Here is a 20,966-nt window from a genome sequence, read left to right as displayed (position 1 = left end):
ATAAATTCTTCGTACAATTATGGCAGACAATTTGTTCATTTCTGTCCTTTTTATTAAAATTCATTCATTGCCCCTGTTCCAATTTTAAACAAACAAAGATACACGTGGTTTTTTTATTATGAGTATTTTTTTATGAGATGATTTTACGAATTTTTATATGTGATACAGGTCAACCATGATTATATTTACGATAAAAAAATAATACTTTTGGCATATTTTTCAACGGGTGACCAAATTAAAAGACTGTATCTCATAAAATTGACATATGAAACTGTATCACAACAATTTTATTTTTGATTTTTTTTATAATCGATACACGTTATAAATTTATGTTAGTGATATACATATTGCACCTAATACATATCCAATTTGTCGATTCGTGTGATATCTATTCTATTTTATCAAAGTTGAATATATGATAGGAATCACCTAGGAAGGACATCAAATTTTTCTTCCAACTTTACCCTTATATGATACTAATATTACACTTTTGTTTTTTAAATTTCAACATACATTTTTATTTTTATTTTTTTATTTCAACAATTCAAATATCAATTTAGTCCCTCCATAATTTGTCAAATTTCATTTTAATCCATCAATAATGATAAAAAAAGACTGTACATACACACATCACGTATACATAGTAACTAATATTTAATAACGTGACGCATGCATGTTCACGTTTTGGTTTATACTATAACGTTTTAAAGTATTATATTCAATATAATAATAATAATAATAATAAGAAGGAGAAGAGTAAGATAATTCGATATCTATTATCTATTATTATTAAGAATCTTTGAGACAAAAAAATTGGTCTGTTTTTTTATCTCTCAATTTTGCCCTTATTTTATATCATAATTACATTTTTTTTATTTTTTTATTTTCAAAAAACATTTGTTTTTTTTATTTTTTTTAAATTACAACTATTCAAATAACACTTTAGTCACTCGATAATTTGTCAAATTTCACTTTAATCTATAGAAAATTATAAAAAAAACTGTACACACACGCATCGCGTGTGTAAATTAGCTAGTATGAATCATCGGTGGATGATGTACATACTATATTATCATAATGGGTTAGTTGATACATATGGAGTATAAATTGAATTCTGAATTATATTCCGCCCAAATTAAATATTTAAATTAACGCATGGATTAATTTATTAAGATAGGATTTGTCATAATCATTTATGACCCAAATTAATTATTCGTGATACATGCGATTAGTGTTCTGTAAAAAAATAATAATTAAAAAATATAATGAAGTCATTTTTTTTTATCGAAGTTATTAATTTTTAAAATTGACAGATACTAGGGGAAAAACAAATAAAGAAAATTGTGGTAAATGTATTGGATGATTAGATGTTTATGGAATTATTAAAAAGCTTTATCATGTTAGTTGTCCCAAATCGGTTGGATAAAATACCTGGGAGTTGTATATATGGTCTTGGACAATCTTCCCCCTAGAGCTAGCTTTTGGGGTTGAATTAGGTCCAAGTTCTAATCTTAACATGGTATCAGAGCTCGGGTTCTACAGCTATGTGTTGGACTGCTCATAGTTGGGTCACCTGTTCTGTCCATAATTGGATCATTTATAAACTTCACGCTCCAGATGTTCATTCCTGGGCGTGAGGGGGTGTTAGTTGTCCCACATCGATTGGATAAAATACCTGAGAGTTGTATATATATGGTCTTGAACAATCATCCCCATAGAGCTAGCTTTTGGGGTTGAGTTAGGTTCAAGTTCCAATCTTTTAACACTTTACGACCATACTAAAGTTACATAGTAAATGAGGTTTAACTTTAATAAAGAATATTGATTGTTAGGTTGATATATGCTCAGTCAAAAAATGAATTTAGTCTCGAGTTCGGGTAATAAGATGTTTCTCTTAGAGCATTATCTCAAGAGTGTATCTAAGAATGAACATATCAATACATGTGGTGTCTACTGAAAAATGAGTCGACAAAACATGTATTATTAAATATACACTCGAATACACATTGAATGGTGAAATTCCTATAAGTGATCATGATCATCCACGCATCAAACTAAATATCTAAAAAAATTTAAAACTAAAATAACAAAGCTACAAATGGTCATAGTTGCATAATTTCAATCGGACGTACCAAATGAAACCGAGCACTGATTGGTGATTTAATTGGCTTCGTGCAGTATATATATAAGTCGACTGATCCCAACAAGTATAAAAAATACAAGCAAATATTTTCTATATAGTACTCCAATTGAGAAATATTTTGGTATAGTTGATTTCCTGATCCAATGGGGTGGAAATTGGACCCAATCTCATGCATATTTTACCTTTTTTGTTGCCACGTTTTTGTGGGAAATCTTTGTCAGTGTTACTATAATGCAGAGCAAGAAAATGATACGATAACATCTTTACCTGGACAACCTGCAAATGCTGAATTTGATCAATATTCAGGCTATGTAACAGTGAACGAAGAGGCTGGAAGGGCACTGTTTTACTGGCTAACTGAAGCGCCTATTCGCAGAGGGCCGGAGTCGAAGCCACTGCTTTTGTGGCTAAACGGGGGCCCTGGTTGCTCTTCTATAGGCTACGGTGCTGTTCAAGAAATCGGGCCTTTTAATATTAATCCTGATGGGAAATCACTTAGCCTCAATCGCTATACTTGGAGCCATTGTATGTCTTGTTATTTAACCATTAAATTCTACAAACTATAAGTAAGAAAGAAAGTCACAAACACATATTAAATCAACAAACTATAAGTATTTAATCGTAGATTTTCAGAATCTTGAATTTTCTGATTCCGCCGCTGATCTGCATCAGGCTTTACTGAAATTCTCTTGATGATGTTGCAGTGGCAAACTTGCTTTTCTTGGAATCACCAAGTGGTACTGGTTTTGCGTATTCGAATACTTCATCAGACTTGTACACCTCAGGTGATCAAAGAACAGGTATGTTGCTGCTTCACTCATTTATTTCGTGCATCATATCACTTGGTTCTGATTATTTCTTATGACGGTTTCGCGTCTTTTAGCTGAAGAATCATACATCTTCCTTCTCAAGTGGTTCGAGAGGTTTCCTCAGTACAAATACAGAGATTTCTATATTTCTGGGGAAAGTTATGCCGGTGAGTAATATATTTTTTTGGAAATATTAAAATGTGAAATAGGGGGGGAAATATGATATTGGCATTTTCATCATTTCTTTCAGGACATTATGGGCCTCAACTAGCTCAAATCATAAACGAGAAGAACAAGGGAGTCGAAAACCCAGTCATAAATCTCAAGGGATTCTTGGTACTAAACTAAACACGAGATCTTGCACTGTCTTGTTTCGGAAGTATCATCTTATATTTTCATGTTTGATTCTTGTCATTTGCTAGTTGGGGAACATTCTCATGGAAGATCAGTATGATTACAAGGGCATGTTTGACCATTGGTGGATTAATGGTTTGATTTCGGATTCGACTTACCAACTGCTCAATTACACATGCGCTTCATCCACCCCAGTTCATCCTTCAGCTGATTGTCAAAAAGCTCTTGATCTTGCGACTCAAGAGAAAGGAAACATCGACCAAGAGAGCATTTTCACTCCTCCGTGTAGCAACAAATCTTCTTCACAGAAGCGCCTTCTTGGCGGTCGCCATGTAAGCGCTCTTATTTTGGGCACAGTGTGTCTAAGAATCTGAAATTCGCCACTCGGGCCATTTTTGAACTCCCCATCATTAGAAGGTTCGACACTGCCCCACAGGATCTGGGTCATTGATTTTAAAGAAACTGGTGGATCCCATGTATGTGTGTATAAATCTAGACCTTTGATCTTTTCACGGGGCAGTAGGATGAAATCTTCCCCATTTTGGAGGCATGTCTCAAATGTACTTACTAAAGGAATCATTGTCTGAAGAGCCCATGTGTGACAGTATGTCAATAACGGCGGATCCAGAAATTTGGAAGAGGGAGTTAAATTGAATATTCAACTAATGGATTTTGAAAGGGTGAAACGTATTATACGTAACATGAAACATATTTTATATCGATTTTAGGCTAATTTTACAAGTCCAAATCTTTAAATGAATTTTTCTTCTGTGAACCACTCATTCTTTTGTTTCATAAGCGGCCATTCCTGTTCAAAGCATACGATCCTTGCACAGAAAGCTATTCTCAAGTTTACTTCAATCTTCCTGAAGTTCAAAAGGCGTTCCATGCCAACACTACTGGAATTCCTTACCCATGGGTAGCATGCAGGTGAGCTTTATTACTATTAATCCCAGTCGCCCCAGCTCTCTTCACGCAGGGTCAAATAGAGCTAATTAATCGAAAACAAATCTACTACCATCTTTCTGTGGCTGTCTGTATGAGCTGCAGGGCCAGATGATCCAGCCTCTCAATGGAAAAATATTTGAATTTCTATATGTACCATGCAGTGACATCCTCTATAACAATTGGACTGACGAAGCTCGAACCATACTTCCAATATATCGAGAACTAATAGCTGCTGGTCTCAGGATTTGGATTTTTACGTAAGAAACATACCATTCAATATCTTTTTCACGACCCTTTTCATCTTTCGAGTTCTCGACACATTTAAACATAATGCTTATACAGATGATATCATTTATTCTTTACATTCTGATTACTTATAGTGGGAATGCCGATTCCGTGGTTCCTGTGCCATCAACTCGCTATGCACTCAATGCTTTGAACCTCCCAGTCGTAACCAAATGGTATCCTTGGTATATAAGCAAAAAGGTGAGTACTAAGAGACACACAACATTACCACATATTTACTGTTCGTTCAAAATAATCATTATCTTCACGAACGTTGCTTTGGAACTATAGCATATATGAAACATATCTCCATCAAACCCTGCAAATTAAATACATACAGGTTGGTGGATGGAGCCAAGTATACGAGGGATTGACTTATGTGATAGTAAATGGAGCTGGGCACCAGGTGCCTCTGCATCGCCCCAACGAAGCGCTTATTCTCAGAAAATCTTTCTTAGAGAACAATCCGATGCCTGGTCTAATTAGTCCACTCGAGACTACCAACGGAGGTGCTTTCCATGATTCTTGATCTGTCACGAGTGCTCTTTTAATGTTGATCCAGTCGAATAAATATTTTCTACTTTGTGGGCAATAAACGTTGTTCGGTGCCTCACAGGCAACCGATTCAACCTCTGTGTTTTTCTGTCTGGAATTCTTGTGGTTTGTCCTGCATTTGGATAAGATAATATTATCCTCTTGTTTATGTACCGGAAAATGTGTTTTTTATTATTACAAGTGATACTACGGATGAAAATAATTTCAAAACAAAGTTAAATAAAATACTTTGCAAATTGAATGATCGTGTAATACATGAAAAAGAAAATAATTCATTTTGATATATAAATATTAATAAAATGTCAAATTGATACATCAATTACGTTAAAACCTCTACAAAATAATAATGTTGATTGGGACTATAATTTTTTTAAATATAAAGATATATTAATTACTTGATAAATTAATACTTTATTATTTATGGAATATTTTTTATTCAACAAACATAAATTTAATTACATAAAAAGTTATTATGTTTCATCGATATTGGTTGTATCATATTCCTTGAATGAAAACATAAAAAATTCATTATACATATATAATTATAAAAATAAGTAAATAATATTAATTGTGAATAAAATCCACCATATAAAAAAATAACAATATAATTATATTTCATGGAAAAATAAACAACACAATAATATCTATTAAATTGTCATAGTTATGAACGTTTTAATTTATAAAAATTATAATTTTGCACATTGGACGAAATCGAAACTGAAAAAAATATTATCTTAGAGCATTTATTAATTTATAAAAAATTTACTATATTGTAAATATAAATAGCTTAATTGATATATAATGCAACTAAAAATCAATTTTAGTCTTAACTAAATTACTTATGGAATAAAAGTCAGAAATCCCAAATCTATAGAAAAAGTATTGAAAGGGTAATAAAATTTGAATAACATAAACCAATATATTCTTCAATAAAATGATTTCTTCATGCTCTTCCCTATCATCTAATATTTACCAATCGCTTAGTTGGTGGGATGAGATATATATATATATATATATATATATAATAAGAATGATAATAAAATGTGACAAAAGTAAATGGTTTTTGTATAGTTTTGAAAAAGTGGATTAGTTTTGTAAATTGAATTGAAATGACCAAAAGATCCTCATATATATTAGTTAGTAATATATTTTTAAAAAACTGGAAAATATCAAAGTATTTTATTAATTAAATTTTAAATTAATAAAAACATTAAAAACAGAAAATAAAAATAAATTTGAACCTATAAAATACTTAATTACAAATTTTAAAAAATTAGTTTCATAAAAGATTTGCATCATGTTACTAATTGCAAGCAAAATATAATCACAAAAACTCACGGTCTCATGAGTCAATTTTGACATATATATCATATTTGGGTCACCAATAAAAAAATATTACTTCTATTGTAAATATGGGCAAAGTTGATTAGTCGATCATCGTCTCACAAGATTCACGAGATGATCTAATTGGATAAAATGCTTTGAGATCATTGGGTAGTATGTGTTGATGCAGAAACATGTTCTTGCTGCTCAAGTCCTCTTAAGGTTGGCGGAAAGCGATCCTTCATCAGACTTGTATACCGCAGGTGATCAAAGAACAGGTATGCCGCAGCTTCACTCATTTATAGCCATAGGCTTCAAGTTTGGACTACAAGTTTCGTTCTTTATTCACTTGGTTCCGATTGTTTCTTATAACTGGTTCGTGAAATTTTAGCTGAAGATTCGTACATCTTTCTTGTCAAATGGTTCGAAAGGTTTCCTCAGTACAAATACAGGGATTTCTACATAACTGGGGAAAGTTATGCCGGTAAGCAGGTTTTTTTTCTTTTTTTGGAAATATTTAAACGTGACATAGGTGGGGGGGAAATATGATATTGGCAACATCATCATTTCTTTTAGGACATTATGGGCCTCAGCTAGCTCAAATCATACATGAAAAGAACAAGGGAATCGAAAACCCAGTCATAAATCTCAAGGGATTATTGGTACTAAAGCAAACACGAGTTCTTGCACGGTATATATCGGTTCACTTTCGTTTAATGTTTCGGAAGTATCATCTTATATTTCCATGTTTGATTCTTATGTTCTGCTAGTTGGGGAACATTCTCATGGATGATTACTATGATTATAAGGGCATGGTGGAGCATTGGTGGATTACTGGTTTGATTTCGGATTCGACTTTTCAACTACTCAAGAACACATGCGCTTTATCCTCCCGCGTTCATCCTTCTGCTGATTGTCAAAAAGCTCTTGATCTTGCGATTCAAGAGGAAGGAAACATCGACCAAGAGAGCATTTTCACGCCTCTGTGTAACAAAAAATCTTCATCAAACAGGCGCCTTCCCGGTGGTCGCCATGTAAGTGTTCTTTTGTTGTCTTTGCCCTAAGATAAAGGTGGGCACATAGTGTGATTCGGTTTAAGAATCTAAATTTCGCTCCTCGGCCCTTTTTCGAACATCCTATTTTGGAGGCATGGCCCAAAGTGAGATTGAAAATGGATTTTGGAGGGGTGAATCCTGTAATTTTTTTCAAAAAATTTACACAAACATGGCATAATTTATATGGATTTTAGTCTAATTGTTTACAAGTTCAAATCTTTTCATGAATTTTGTTCCTTGAACTGATCATTCTTTGGTTTCTTAAGCGGCCATGGCCATCCAAAGCATACGATCCTTGCACAGAAAGCTATTTTACAGCTTACTTCAATCTTCCTGAAGTTCAAAAGGCATTCCATGCCAACACAACTGGAATTCCTGACCCGTGGGTAGCATGCAGGTGAGCTTTATAATAACCATTAATCCCAGTCGCTTCTCGTTCTCTTCGCTCAGGGCAAATCTAATCAGTCGAAAACAAATCTACTATTATCCTTCTGTGGCTGTCTGTATAAGCAGGGCCGGATCCAGCGCCTCATGGAAAAACATTTTAATTTTCATATGTACTTTGCAGTGACATCCTCTTTAACAATTGGACTGACTCATCTCCATCCATACTTCCAATATATCAAGAATTAATAGCTGCGGGTCTCAGAATTTGGATTTTTTCGTAAGAAAAAATGTTGTTTTTCTATTTTTTTAACGTTATTTGAGTTCTCGACACAAACATGGTACATATACATATGATTCCATTTGAACAGTTACTCACACATCACACTTGGCCGACAGTAAATGTTGAAGGAGTTTATGAAATGATAAGTTTTCATTTGCAATTTGCTTATAGTGGTAATGACGATTCTGTGGCTCCTGTGCCATCAACTCGCCATGCACTCAATGCTTTGAACCTTCCAATCATAACCAACTGGTATCCTTGGTACATAAGCGAAAAGGTGAGTACTAAGAAACAACATTATTTAGCATTCGAAGGTTCGTACTCATTCATTACCAATAATCATTATTTTCACAAAAAATTGTTTCTGAATTAGAACGGTAAACATTGCATCTCCATCATCACCTGTGACAAGTTCTTGAGATCAGACGACCCATTTGCAGTGGGGACGATTATCGTCTAAAGTTGAGCGAAGGAAGTTTTCATTGTGTTTCTATCATTTTCTTGTCTTGTAATGACATAATTATACAGGTAGGTGGATGGTGCCGAGTATACGAGGGATTGACCTATGTGATCGTAAATGGAGCTGGGCACAAGGTGCCTCTGCATCGCCCCAATGAAGCTCTTGTTCTTATAAAATCATTTTTAGAGAACAATCATATGCCTGAGCTTGGCCCAACACTCGAGCCAACTGGTGGAGCTGTTTTCCAGGATTCTTGATATGTGGACTGCATTCCAGCTGATCTATACAGTCGATCCAACGGAATAAATATTTTTAAACTTTATGTGACGCAACCGATTCAAGCATTATGCTTTCGGGCTGGAAATAACATTCCTAGTTAATGATTTGTAATAACTTGTAGCTTTCCATAATCAACACATGTATGTTACTGAAGACAACTTCTCGAAGTAAGGTAGCCCAAATCGTACAGTTACAGTGTGAATGATGACTTCTTACCCCCAACAAGACAAACAAATTAACCAAACAATATTTTCCTCACAAATTAGACAGAATCTCAATGTCATAATACAAATATAAGATATCTCATCTCCTTTCTTTCACATCATCCCGAAGTTATATTCATTTATTTGTACAAAAGAAATATAGTGATCCAATAAACACATGGCTCTGACCGAAAACCATGAAGGAAAAGAGCCAACACAACAACCCCATCAACAGAAAATGTCAGCTGCTGACGGGGGAGCTTCAATAGAATTCTGTTTCCAATCAATAATTTCACCACAGTATCCACCCCTAACTCCACCAACAGCCATTTGAGTAGGCAAACTGCTAGAAGATTCAACAACAGCCAGCTTTCTGGTAGCAACCGATTTCAGACGGAGCCTTTCTGCCCTCGAACCAATCACCTGTCCTAAAATGGAAGCAGCAATGGTAAAAGCCATTGCCGCTTTAGGCATCAAAATAGATTTCCGGAGAATACCTATGAACGGTACAGCAGCATGAACGGCGGCAAACCAAGAAGGTGAAAATTTTTCGGTGTGCTCTCTCCATATTCCCAACGGTACATTTGCCGCCATGCCCAAAATGCCAATAACAAGTACTTTTGTGGGTAGTGGTTGAGGTCGAAGGTTTTTGGCAAAGGCTGTTTTCGCTATGGCGCTCCTGGCAGCAACCACAGCTGGAGGACACCTATACTTCATGCCAGGCGGGGGTTTAAAGACCTTTGCTACAAGAGGAAGGACATGGCTCACAGCCCGATACGACTTCGCAATGGGGCAGTTCCCGTTCTGTAACCATTCGTTGCCCATGGCTTCGTGTTCTGATTCCATTCCCTACAAGAAAACAAAACTGTCAAGATAACTTGGAAACATAAATATAATACGATCCCTAGTATATAACTTTTCAACGACATATTATCGACAGGACAGGCAAGTAACCATTAAGCTTATTGTTAGTATTCTGATTTCTGACACATAATCTTAGTTTTTCACCACCGTTCGGAGTTAAAAGAAGAAGAGCCCCTTCACTTATTTTTATACCTGTGTTTGTTACAAAAAAGAAAATATTTTGAAATGTCAATACAAAGCTTCTTCAGGGCTGCAAGTGTCAAAGACTCAAGTAATGAAATATAAATAGAAACCAAGAAGTCGACTACCTTTGAGGACTCATTTTTTGAGGAACTTGATTTCTTGCTTTTTTTCATCCACTTCTTGGAAAATGCATCAAACCCGAAAGGTCCTCCAGGACCAAAGGCTGAGAGGCTAATGGTGGCTGCTTTTGCTCCCAATGGATTGAAATGAACAGGAGATGATTCGGATGGACGCTTCTCAGTACGAATGAACGACCTCTCAGAAAGAGGAACAACACCATTCTGCCCATGGAAAAGCCTGAATGCCATCTCAAAGTTGGGACCATCCTCAAATATGGGACCTTTTCCATCTCGTGACTGAAGGTGCAAGGTATAGAAGATGGGGCTTTGTTAGCTTAATTTTGCTCATATGTGAGTAAACATGATAAGGATTATCTAAATAGATGAAAGAGATGGATGGCTTACCGGCATAGGGAAAGCCATAGGCATTGAGAAGGAAAGATTTGTTGGCTCATTAATATTTCGCAAAAATGGACACTTATTGATGTCCTGGTTAAAAGATGAGGATCCCCCGTTCAAGTTTCCGAAGACAAAATCCATTCTATCAATGTAAAATTACCTGCAGAAGAGGGAAAAGGGAAGAAGAAAACAATTCATAACCATGATTCAGAATTATGAAAATTACATAATATATTAATCAAAAAAAAGCATAGCCGAGAACAGGGAGAAAATTATTAAAATAAAATAGCTGGTAACTACTAACTTATAATTGAAATCATAATACTTATCATTAACTAAGTCTAAAAGGAGAGAAGTGAAATTAACGGCCGGTTAAAGAAAGATTATTGACCTTGTGCGATCCTTTATCTGAAGTGGTTACATAAAATAAGCAAGGCAGCACCATATGGCAAAGAGCATGTATGCAACATCAGATCAAAGGCGGCATCTTTTCGAAACAAAAGGGTATGGAACAGAGAAGGCCACAAACTTGAGAATATCTGAGGTCTATCAATAATTCCACGGAATCACCAATTCTTTGCTGAATGTTTTAAACCCACAACAATTTTTACATAATATACAGTATATATTCTCGGAAAACCCATGATACCCACCTTTCTTTAAATTCTATCCTATTTTTAAGTTTCATTTCATAAATAATAACCAGCAAACTATTTCACCCATATAAAAAAAAACACATATACAGTATCTATACCTTAAATCATACCACAAAAAGCTCAACTATATCGTCAAACCAAAGCAAAGAATCAAACCCAAACCAACTGAGAGAAAATGGCAGACGAGGAGAAAATTAATCATTAGACCTTACAAACAAGTTGTGCAAAACCCATATCCATTACCTTAAAATCATTCAATTGAAAATCCTCAAAAACAATGAAAAAGCAAAACCCACAAACGCATAATATGTAAAAAGCCTAAACATCAAAAAGTTAGACCATGATAATCACAAACAAGAAAATGAAAGGATCAAGAATAAAGGCATCATCAATACCTTAAGGATTCAAAATACTCAAATCTCACACAGGAAATGATCAGAACTTGAGCAGAAGGATCTCCAGAGAGAGAAGGGATAGGAAAAAAAAATTGGAGTGTGTTAGACGAAGGTTTGTGGAGAAAAAATGTCCAAAAGTGGGTATATTTGGAAAGAAGACTCAAACGACGTCGTGATTGGCTCACCTAACCCACACGCCAAATATGTATAATAAATGAAAACAATTTACGGGAAAAAATTATTTGACATTTTCAAGATCCAAACAAATTAGGGAACTTTCTCCCAATTTTTTGTTGAATTATATGAATTTGGTCAAATTTACGCAGCTTCATTTTGGAAGTCAACTTCAAAGTGGTGAAGCATGCCTGTATATAATTAAGTTATTTATCCATTAATGTCATAATAATAATAATATTAATATTACATACACTTTCTTACTTTTTAAAACCAACAAAACAAGCTTTTTAATCGATACGGTGCATGAAATTTCGATCAAAACTACAAGTTTGAATCCTAAAATATTTTGTTTGAGCCTATTTGCAGTCTTTTAAATATCAAATGGACATCTAAAAAATAGTGACGGCGAGTTTCTCGTAAAAAACGGAACGAATTGAAATTATTGTTCAACATATTATAATATACAACAAGTACACCCATATAAAACAAAGTTGAATAAGTAGATGACGATTTTATTTCTCCATTTTAAAAATAAGTTGAAAATTTTTAATAAATAAAAAATTATTATAATTTCAAGTTGTGTGTGTGTGCGTGTATTTATGGAAAATGCAAGCATGATACACTTGTGTATTAGAAAGAAGAAGAAAGTGCATGATTCGCCATTAGGGACAAAAGTCAGCACGCCAAACCCCTTTGAAACTAAGGGTGTGATGGTAATTCAAATTAAATCTCCGTTGAAATCAAGGGTGTAATAGTAATTTTACAATTATTAGTTGCAGATTTTTAACTTTATATATGTATTAATTAATTTAATATGTGACTAATATTATAACATGAATGAAATCCGAAGCCAATTCAAGTCAATGAAGAATGTGTCAACAACGTGACCTAATTACAACAATTCTTTGATAACTTTTGAACCAATCACGCATTGATGGGAAGAAAAAAACTTGTATGAAATGATCACGGTCGTATTTTGTGAGACGAGTCTCTTGTTTGGATCATTCATGAAAAAATATTACTTTTTATTGTGAATATCGGTATGGTTGACATGTCTAATGGATAAAGATTCGTGAAACCATCCCACAAGAAAACTACTCTGATAGGAAAGACTGAAAAAACAAATTGATCTTTAAAAAAAAAACAATTGAACTTAGAAGATTAACTTTGATTCACTTTAGACGATCAATTTTAAGCTTTTTTTAAATATAGAAATTCATTATTTTTTTATTCAATAAAATGTAATAAATAAAATTGCCAAAATATGTTGATACGGAATATCCAAATAGGTTCAACATCAAACATATCCTCCTCGATTTGTTTGATGGTTTGAGCCTTCGAGTGACTAACTAATTGATCTTAATTGTATCTTCTGCAACTCATATGGATAGTTTTTAGAATGTTCGAGTCAATAGAATATGTGAACGTTTGAGAAAAAGTTATTTTTTCGATTCCCCTACTAACTTATTCTGGGAGAGATTCAGTTACACATAGTTTGTCAGGTACAAATTATCTAACTATTAGAGTTTACTGACAATCTCAGAGATAATAACAGCCATTGGGAACTTGTCTTTTCTATTTCTTCGGAAAATAATAATACTCGTGTGTTTGTTCAAATCAAAAAATTAAATTGATTTCGATCGACGAATAATAAAAATTTCCAAGTCTATTAAAAGAATACGAACTTAAATTAAATATAGAATCATCCACTCTCTTCATGTCTTTAATGGACGAGTAATTTAAAAAAAAAAAAAAACATTAGCGAAGATGAAGAAGAAATATATGTAGAAATCTCGCCTCTAAAACTATGACCATATTCTTAATTATTTTTAATATATTTTTGAATCGGTCAAAAAATTTCATGCAAATATATGGGGAGGCCCTGCCTCAGGCCCAGCATTTGGGGCCCAAGAAGATAATGTTGCATTAGTTATTCATTGCATGACCCATATATTTATTATTATCGTTGTTGTCATAATACATGATTTTTTTTAACAAATTTTTTTATAAGAGGGACAAATATGTATAATATTTAGGTGATTATATTACATTTATTTTAATAATAGGTCTATGTTAGACTGTCTCACATATCTTTATTTATGAGATCGGTCAACTCTACTCATATTTGTAATAACAAGTCATAACTTTTGACATATATGAATTTTTTTCACAAAATTGATTCGTGAGATAGTTTCACAGATTTTTTTTGTTATTTTAAATATTATGTTATTTGATATTTTAATTTATGTTGTTTAAAATTATATATATATGTGTATATATATAATGATTGGATATGTTTTTTGTACAATATAGACTCGATGAAAAAGTTTAAAGAGATTGGTTGCCACTAAAATTGCCTAACACGTCCAAAGATACGAATAATATCTTTCTTCTGTTTTTTTTTTAAGAATACTGATTGTTTCAAAAAGTTAAATAAATGGATTAGGTTTCTTGTGAGACGGTTTTACGAATTTTTATCTGTGAGACCGATCAACCCTACCGCTATTCACAATAAAAAATAATACTCTTAGCATAAAAAGTAATATTTTTTAATAGATGACCCAAATAAGAAATATGTCTCACAAAATACTGATCCGTGAGAACGAGTCACAAAATTTTTTGTCAAATAAGTGATGGACAAAAGTATGGTAAGCCAAAGGGCATGATTTATCGCAATTAGAAAATAAAATTAGAGTTTCAAAACAATTTATTATTTTTAAATATACTTTTTAAATATCATCGTATAAAAATTATTTGTAACTAACTAGGTCAAAATGTAAATAAAAATTTACTTTATTCACTGAAAATTTATAGTATATTTTAAAGTATGATTTATATTTTGCAATAATATTAATTTTTTAATTTAATTTAGTTACCTTATTTTTTATTAGCGTTAGTTCATAAATCTTAAAATATATTTAATTAATTTAGCACTAACTTACTTATCTTCTTTTCCTATTCCTTTTCCCCAAAGTCAAGACTCCGGTGATACAGGCCGCCGGCCCACTAATATCAAAGTGTTTGAAGAGTGGCAGAGTAGGGCCCAATTCTAGAACATGACCCACACGACAATCTTATCTCTCTGTTATTTATTATTACCTAGTTTCTTTTTCTTTTTCTTTTTTTGAGTTTATTTGGGGATTTTGAAAAATTATCATGACAAAATTTAAGTTAAAATAATAATAATCATTTGATTGAAATATGTTCATCTACATCTGGATCATACATTCGCACCTATTTTTAGAAGTGTAAGTCTTTTGTGATACAGTATTATGGATTTATATTCATTGTATGGGTCGATTTGATTCATATTTAATATAAAAAATAATATTTTATGTGAATTAGGTTGGATCAGATATACGACTCACAAAATTGACACACGAAACGATTACAATCAAAAATAGGTTTATTTAATTTCAATCTCAATTCAGTCCCAAACGTATTTTCATATTAATTGTAATTTTTATGGAGGATTCGAGGAGAGCAGATTCGAAATCGGAGGAGTAAATTTATTTTAATGGGGTAAAACTAGAATTCAAGGAGATATCAAAGTATCGCCTAATAAATAACCTCCAGAGCTAGCACCTATTTTAGCAAATGTTACCCCAAACCTTCTAGAAATTAAGAATTTAACATTTGCTTTTCAGAGGCTAATTTTTTTCCAAAAAGGCCAAAAACTATAAATAAAGAATAATAAATGTGCAAACAATACTATTCAAGCCATCGTTGTCCCTTTTCTTTACTTTTTTTTTAAAATATATATATATATATATATATATATATATATAAAACATATCGAATTTGCAAAATTGCAACACCTATATAATAAACATCAAGTATTTCCCATTATTTCCTAAGTTGAAACCAAATTGATTGCTCTCATGGACACAATTCACTTTGAAAACATTCATCAAGAAGAGGAGGAGGAAACACTTTCTTTAAGGGATCTTCCATTGCATGGTGATGATTGGGAACAAGATTTGTCCTCGCAAGAATTAACATCCTTCTCCTCCTCCGAAAACGATTTTTTCGAGTTCTTTAGCCAAGAATACTTCAACCCTTCTCCACCATCCGGAATCCAGCCGGAGAACATCATCTTCTGTGGAAAACTTTTCCCTTACAAACAGCCATATTGCGATGCAAAAAGTTCATCCGAAAGCAGGAAACAAGAAGCCCATACCAAGAAAGATCAAGATTGTGGAGTTTCAAGGTGGAATTTTGATTCCAGCAATAGTAATTCTGAAAGATGCATCGACCACAAGAATATTGATAAAACGAGAGCAATTCCATTAAGCCTAGCGCAGAAGAAAGACAAAGGTCGCCATGTTTCTAGCCCAATGCATAATTCACCAAAGAAAGTTAAAGAGTGCGATTTACAGGTGCAGAAATTTCCTATGATGGCTTCTTCGTCTTCCGGGAAATCTAAATGGTACTTGTTCTTATTCGGTATACCGAGATTTTCGAATTCCATTGAACTAAATGGTGTAAACAGTAGGCGGATTCGCCGGCAGAACCCACCACCGGCGTTTAGAAATATCAGCGACGACGGAGATAGAGGATGGCGGATGGGGGGGCTAATCGGAGCCCTGAGCTGCGGCGGCCACCGCCAGGCAGACACTATGGTGGCAGCTTCTATCTGCCGAGCTGCACTCAAGTGATAGGGACGGCGGTCACGTAGTCGAACAACAATATTTATACGTGTCGTAAAGTTGGCCCTGTTTGATACGGCGCATTCAACTAAATTAAAGTTAAAAAAAATTGATACACGTATCAATTTTTTTTAATTTTTTTTGGTGATAATTCAAAGTAAAAAAATTTGTCTATTAAAATTTATTAATGAAATTATTTCACAAAATTAATGTAAAAAAATTTGTTGTTCATAGTTTAATCCAGGAACAACATATTTCACAAAAATTCCTTGATAATTTTTATTTATTTACTAATTATTTATCTTATGTGAATCAAATCGTTTATTTGAATTTAAATTATAATATTCCTCTTAATAACTAATATTAAAAAATAAAAAAATAATAATTTATCTCAAATTACATCGATCAAATTAAATATAATATTAACTATCAATTTTATTTATTTTTTAATTATATTATTTATATATTATTATAATTTATCGCATTAAAATTAGAGTTGTTGAATTCAAATAATGATTGAAATACAGCTAATAATGGAAAGCACAGAGAAATAAAATCCATATGCCAACAATCAACATTAATTTCCAATGGAACTCCACCTCACCACATCCAAAAAAAGTCAAACAATCCAACGGTCACGATTGATTTCTATCAATGTAAGTGACTGCATGCTACAATGGTCCGCTCTCTCTCCCTCTCTCAATTTCTCCCCCAAAGCTCACACCTCTCTTTGAAATTCAACCAAAAACCCTAACAAAAACCAGAGGAAACACACGATCAGACCCCCTTTGGACGGCTAATTCGAAGCATTTTGCGAGATTTTAGTTCTCGTTGACCAATGAAATGATTTGAATTTAATTTTGGTTTGGAAAATATATATTCCTTTTTTTTTATATAAATTGGAAGGATGTATAAAAATCAGCTGCAGGAGCTGGCGCAGCGGAGCTGCTTTAATCTTCCGGCGTACACGAGCTTTCGGGAAGGTCCTGATCACGCGCCGAGGTTCAAGGCGGCTGTTAGCTTTAACGGCGAGACGTTTGAGAGCCCTAGTTACTGCTCTACGCTCCGTCAGGCTGAGCACTCTGCTGCTGAGGTGGCTCTTGATGCCCTCGCCAGCCGTGGCCCTTCCAATTCCCTCGCCGCAAGAATTCTGGTAATTGTCTGAGCTTTTGATACATTTTTGCTTAGGGGCGGAAAACACGTTCTTTTCAACGTGATTTGTTCTTTTATGGAATCTTTAGTGTGGCTTTGTTTAATGTCGTGAATTTGGACATGGAATTTAAAAGGAAAGATGGACTGATGTGAATCTCAGCAAGATCTGCGCTTCATTTGAGAATGCGATGAGTTACTAAATTTGATTCTTTTAAAGTCATCTTTATGTTAACTCTAACGTTATTTAGTAACTACTGCATTTGTTGGAGGTCTTAAGCAGACCACTTATTGTACTTCTCTATGTTTATGGGAGAAATAACTTATGTAGTCATTCTGGTATGATTGCCAGAGAATGAGATATCTTAGTGACTGCATTCTTCTAAAAAGTTCACTTGATTTTTCTAATAACAAGATGATATTGATGCATCTTTTTAACACTTAGAGCAATTAGGGTGCTTTTGATAGCTTGTGACTTCATCCTTTCTAAGATTTGGTGCAGACTTTCTGTGGCTTAAAACAATAGCTGGGATGAAAAATGTGATTCATACCCCCCTCTGTGTTATCTTTATATTCTCGCAGTTTAAGACACTCAAGTATTTTGCTAGAGCCTGTTGGCATGTAGAGCGCCACAATCACTACATTTAGCTAGACTTAGTGGGCATGAATCTGTAGAAAATCTTACAAGTTAATATGATGTATATGGGATATGTACTGATTGCGATAGAAGTAGGATGGGTTTGATAGATATCCAAGATGTATAAACAATGTTGGTGAACTGTGTTGGCCATTGACCTTATGCTCTCTCATTGCAAAGACTGGGCCAATTATCCTAATCTTTGCCTAAACCCTAAATATTTTAGGGTGTTAAAAGAGAGGTTGACAAAAATCAAACGTAGACAGGGAGACCGCGGGAAAAAAAAGGGTTGAAAGTTACGCAAAACCATAATTAGATGCGCGTGACGTACTCAGCTATTATATTTGAATTGCAATCTGAAGTTTTTATATCAGAATTGCCATATCATACGTGTTTCTGTGGTGCAAAGTCTCCTAACTTATTTTTGGGCCTTGTTCGTTTCTGAAATGATTTGTGAGCGGTAATGTTTTCTAAATCTTGGAATGTACAGGATGAGACAGGTGTCTATAAGAATCTCTTGCAGGAGGTTTCACAAAGAGTGGGTGCATCCTTGCCTGCTTATACAACTTTCAGAACCGGCCTGGGCCACCTTCCTGTTTTTACTTGTACTGTAGAACTGGCTGGAGTCATATTTACAGGTGAGCCAGCTAAGAACAAGAAGCAAGCGGAAAAGAATGCTGCCATGGCAGCTTGGTTATCTCTTAAATCACGTAAGTGACCCAACTCTACATAACAATATGGCCTGTCATTGAAGTTTGATCTCTTCTCAAATGTTATATCCTATGTATGTAGAGTTGTCTAAAGTTTCAACAATATTTTGGGATTTGACTAAGAGAACAGCTTAGCCGAGTCCGTCTACTTATAGTTTATTTTAATTACTCTATGAATTTTGATTGGTGGTTCATTTATATGGTTAAAGTTTTGAACTTCTAAGTTCTAACATCTCTAACTGGTGCTTGTAATATAATGATTTGACTAAGAAATATTAGTCAATTGTCTTTGAGCTTAATTTATATGGCCAGAGTATGTAATGCTACAACTGAATTTTTTCTCTTCTTATGTTTCCAGTTGTGCAACAATTTGAAAGTTCGGCATCAGAGAAGACTCATAAGGACGAGCAGGAGCATGTGACAGCAGCACGTGCTCTGCAGAAGTACTTAATAATGGCAAGATTGGAAAACATATATTTTCCAATAAAATTCCCCACACCAAATCCAAAGCCATCGAGTATGCAGCGGTCTCCGGCCTCAACATCAAAAATTCTTCCTTTGATATGCCCTAAAACAGCTCCACGCCACAGGACTTTGAATGCCGCAAGCAACAGTTCTGTTTGCCAAAAGACTGTGCAGCCAACTCACAGCCAACCACATATTTCTATTTCAAATGAGACCATCTCCTCATTGGTGGACAACCTCATGATTCGACCCCAAAAGTTTCCTGCAGCAGGAGCAGCTCCCTACATTCCTGTCCGCCACTGCAGCCCACACCATAGAATTGCACCACCGGTGACAATACGCAATGTAATTCCGGTTTTCTCTGCACCACCACTTCCTCCTCCGCCGTCTTCAATGGTTATGAGACCTCCACCATTGAGTATGGTTCCACCCGTGTGTGTGAGACAGGCCGTTCCAGTATACACTCCTATTAGAAAGGAAGAGCTTCCCAAAGTCCATCCAGTAGTTAAAATAGAGGACCCACGACTGTTCAAACCCGCAGTGTCTCTAGCTGAGAATCTGCCAATATCTAGAGCCGAAGTTAGCACACTAGAGGAATCAAAGTTCTCCAAAATCCCCCGGGTTCGAGTTGAAGAGCCTCTTGGTTCCAAGTTGTTGCCTGTTTGTGAGGCACCAGATTCTGAAGTTCCAGCAGTTCAAACTCATCTACTAGCCGCTGAAGTCACAGCTGTTCAGGTTGCATCACCTGTTTCTAAAGTTAACAATCCAACCACCACTTCAAAACAATCTGCTGAAGAGACAAGGACAATATTGCAGGACAAGCTGCCAGAGTCAGCCGGTGTTGCAGACTTCAGCGAGCTAAAGATATAATAGTTGGTTGTTTTGAATAGCAGAAAACCTCTGTGAGCTTCTCTCGACTTTGTGGCCTGTGTCTTCCATTCACTTTCTTGTTTAAGTATTTCTCTTCCTTGTTGCAGATGTACGGGTAGTCTTAGTTAACTCCTCAATAGTATACGAGCAGTTCAAGTCCTTAGAAACCCTATAAGTTCTTATCTTGTGGTTTTGAAGGTCTTATGGAAACTAAGCCGCAACAAAGTTGAAACGTGTCTCGACATTTCAGATAATATATCAATGTGGAGGGAGATTATTAGTCACTATTGCAAAACAAGTGACTCCACCAGTAGAATGCTCTTTTTTTTCTTTTGTTCTCTCAAGATTTCCTTGATTGAATCGTGTATTTGAATTGGATCAGTTTCAAATCATGCTTTATAGATAGTAGATTGTGTATCATGTTTCTGGCCTTGATGGTTGTCATATTCAGTCTGTTCAGTTGACCATAGTTTTAAGAGGATAGCCATGCAGTTGATAAAAGAGATGTATATTCAGTTCTTGTGTAAGTTGTATGATTCCAACTAGCTATCATCTTTCTTCTCTGTTCTTTCGGAATTTCCTGACGTCCTGTGAATCTGGTGGGGGTGTGTG

At 34.5% G+C, this 20,966-nt stretch overlaps 5 protein-coding genes across 7 annotated transcripts; 4 read left to right on the top strand and 1 right to left on the bottom strand.

Moving 5' to 3' along the window:
- Positions 1 to 2,215: 2,215 nt before the first annotated feature.
- LOC142525237 (serine carboxypeptidase-like 27) lies at positions 2,216 to 5,243 on the top strand. Its single transcript, XM_075629458.1, has 9 exons — positions 2,216 to 2,668; positions 2,848 to 2,943; positions 3,027 to 3,119; positions 3,203 to 3,288; positions 3,375 to 3,638; positions 4,106 to 4,236; positions 4,416 to 4,511; positions 4,635 to 4,740; positions 4,880 to 5,243. Exons 1-9 carry the CDS (start codon positions 2,287 to 2,289, stop codon positions 5,066 to 5,068), a joined length of 1,443 nt encoding a protein of 480 aa, XP_075485573.1. The 5' UTR covers positions 2,216 to 2,286; the 3' UTR covers positions 5,069 to 5,243.
- A 1,358-nt stretch (positions 5,244 to 6,601) lies between these two features.
- LOC142523973 (serine carboxypeptidase II-1-like) lies at positions 6,602 to 9,283 on the top strand. Its single transcript, XM_075627701.1, has 8 exons — positions 6,602 to 6,695; positions 6,809 to 6,901; positions 6,994 to 7,079; positions 7,188 to 7,451; positions 7,739 to 7,869; positions 8,041 to 8,136; positions 8,311 to 8,416; positions 8,668 to 9,283. Exons 1-8 carry the CDS (start codon positions 6,602 to 6,604, stop codon positions 8,854 to 8,856), a joined length of 1,059 nt encoding a protein of 352 aa, XP_075483816.1. The 3' UTR covers positions 8,857 to 9,283.
- Positions 9,114 to 11,852, bottom strand: LOC142525238 (uncharacterized). Its single transcript, XM_075629459.1, has 4 exons — positions 11,698 to 11,852; positions 10,653 to 10,806; positions 10,254 to 10,544; positions 9,114 to 9,930 (listed from the first exon to the last, which is right to left on the bottom strand). The coding sequence occupies exons 2-4, from the start codon at positions 10,785 to 10,787 to the stop codon at positions 9,310 to 9,312; spliced, it is 1,047 nt and encodes a 348-aa protein (XP_075485574.1). The 5' UTR covers positions 10,788 to 10,806; positions 11,698 to 11,852; the 3' UTR covers positions 9,114 to 9,309.
- A 3,903-nt stretch (positions 11,853 to 15,755) lies between these two features.
- Positions 15,756 to 16,532, top strand: LOC142523972 (uncharacterized). The gene has a single exon (XM_075627700.1). It carries the CDS (start codon positions 15,756 to 15,758, stop codon positions 16,530 to 16,532), a length of 777 nt encoding a protein of 258 aa, XP_075483815.1.
- A 579-nt stretch (positions 16,533 to 17,111) lies between these two features.
- On the top strand, positions 17,112 to 20,917 carry LOC142524359 (double-stranded RNA-binding protein 2-like). Of its 3 annotated transcripts, none has more exons than XM_075628314.1 (4): positions 17,112 to 17,676; positions 18,800 to 19,019; positions 19,378 to 20,386; positions 20,553 to 20,917. In XM_075628314.1, exons 1-3 carry the CDS (start codon positions 17,431 to 17,433, stop codon positions 20,352 to 20,354), a joined length of 1,443 nt encoding a protein of 480 aa, XP_075484429.1. In that variant the 5' UTR covers positions 17,112 to 17,430; the 3' UTR covers positions 20,355 to 20,386; positions 20,553 to 20,917. The 3 variants fall into 3 exon arrangements, with proteins under 3 accessions (XP_075484429.1, XP_075484428.1, XP_075484427.1); XM_075628313.1 differs by having other exon boundaries at positions 17,113 to 17,676; positions 20,462 to 20,917; XM_075628312.1 differs by having other exon boundaries at positions 17,114 to 17,676; positions 19,378 to 20,917.
- The last annotated feature ends 49 nt before the right edge of the window (positions 20,918 to 20,966 follow it).

Source organism: Primulina tabacum, chromosome 14 (genome assembly GCF_025594145.1).
Source record: "Primulina tabacum isolate GXHZ01 chromosome 14, ASM2559414v2, whole genome shotgun sequence".
Taxonomy (NCBI): domain Eukaryota; kingdom Viridiplantae; phylum Streptophyta; class Magnoliopsida; order Lamiales; family Gesneriaceae; genus Primulina; species Primulina tabacum.
Note: the sequence above shows the minus strand (reverse complement) of the source record. Positions and strands in the feature narration are given on the sequence as shown.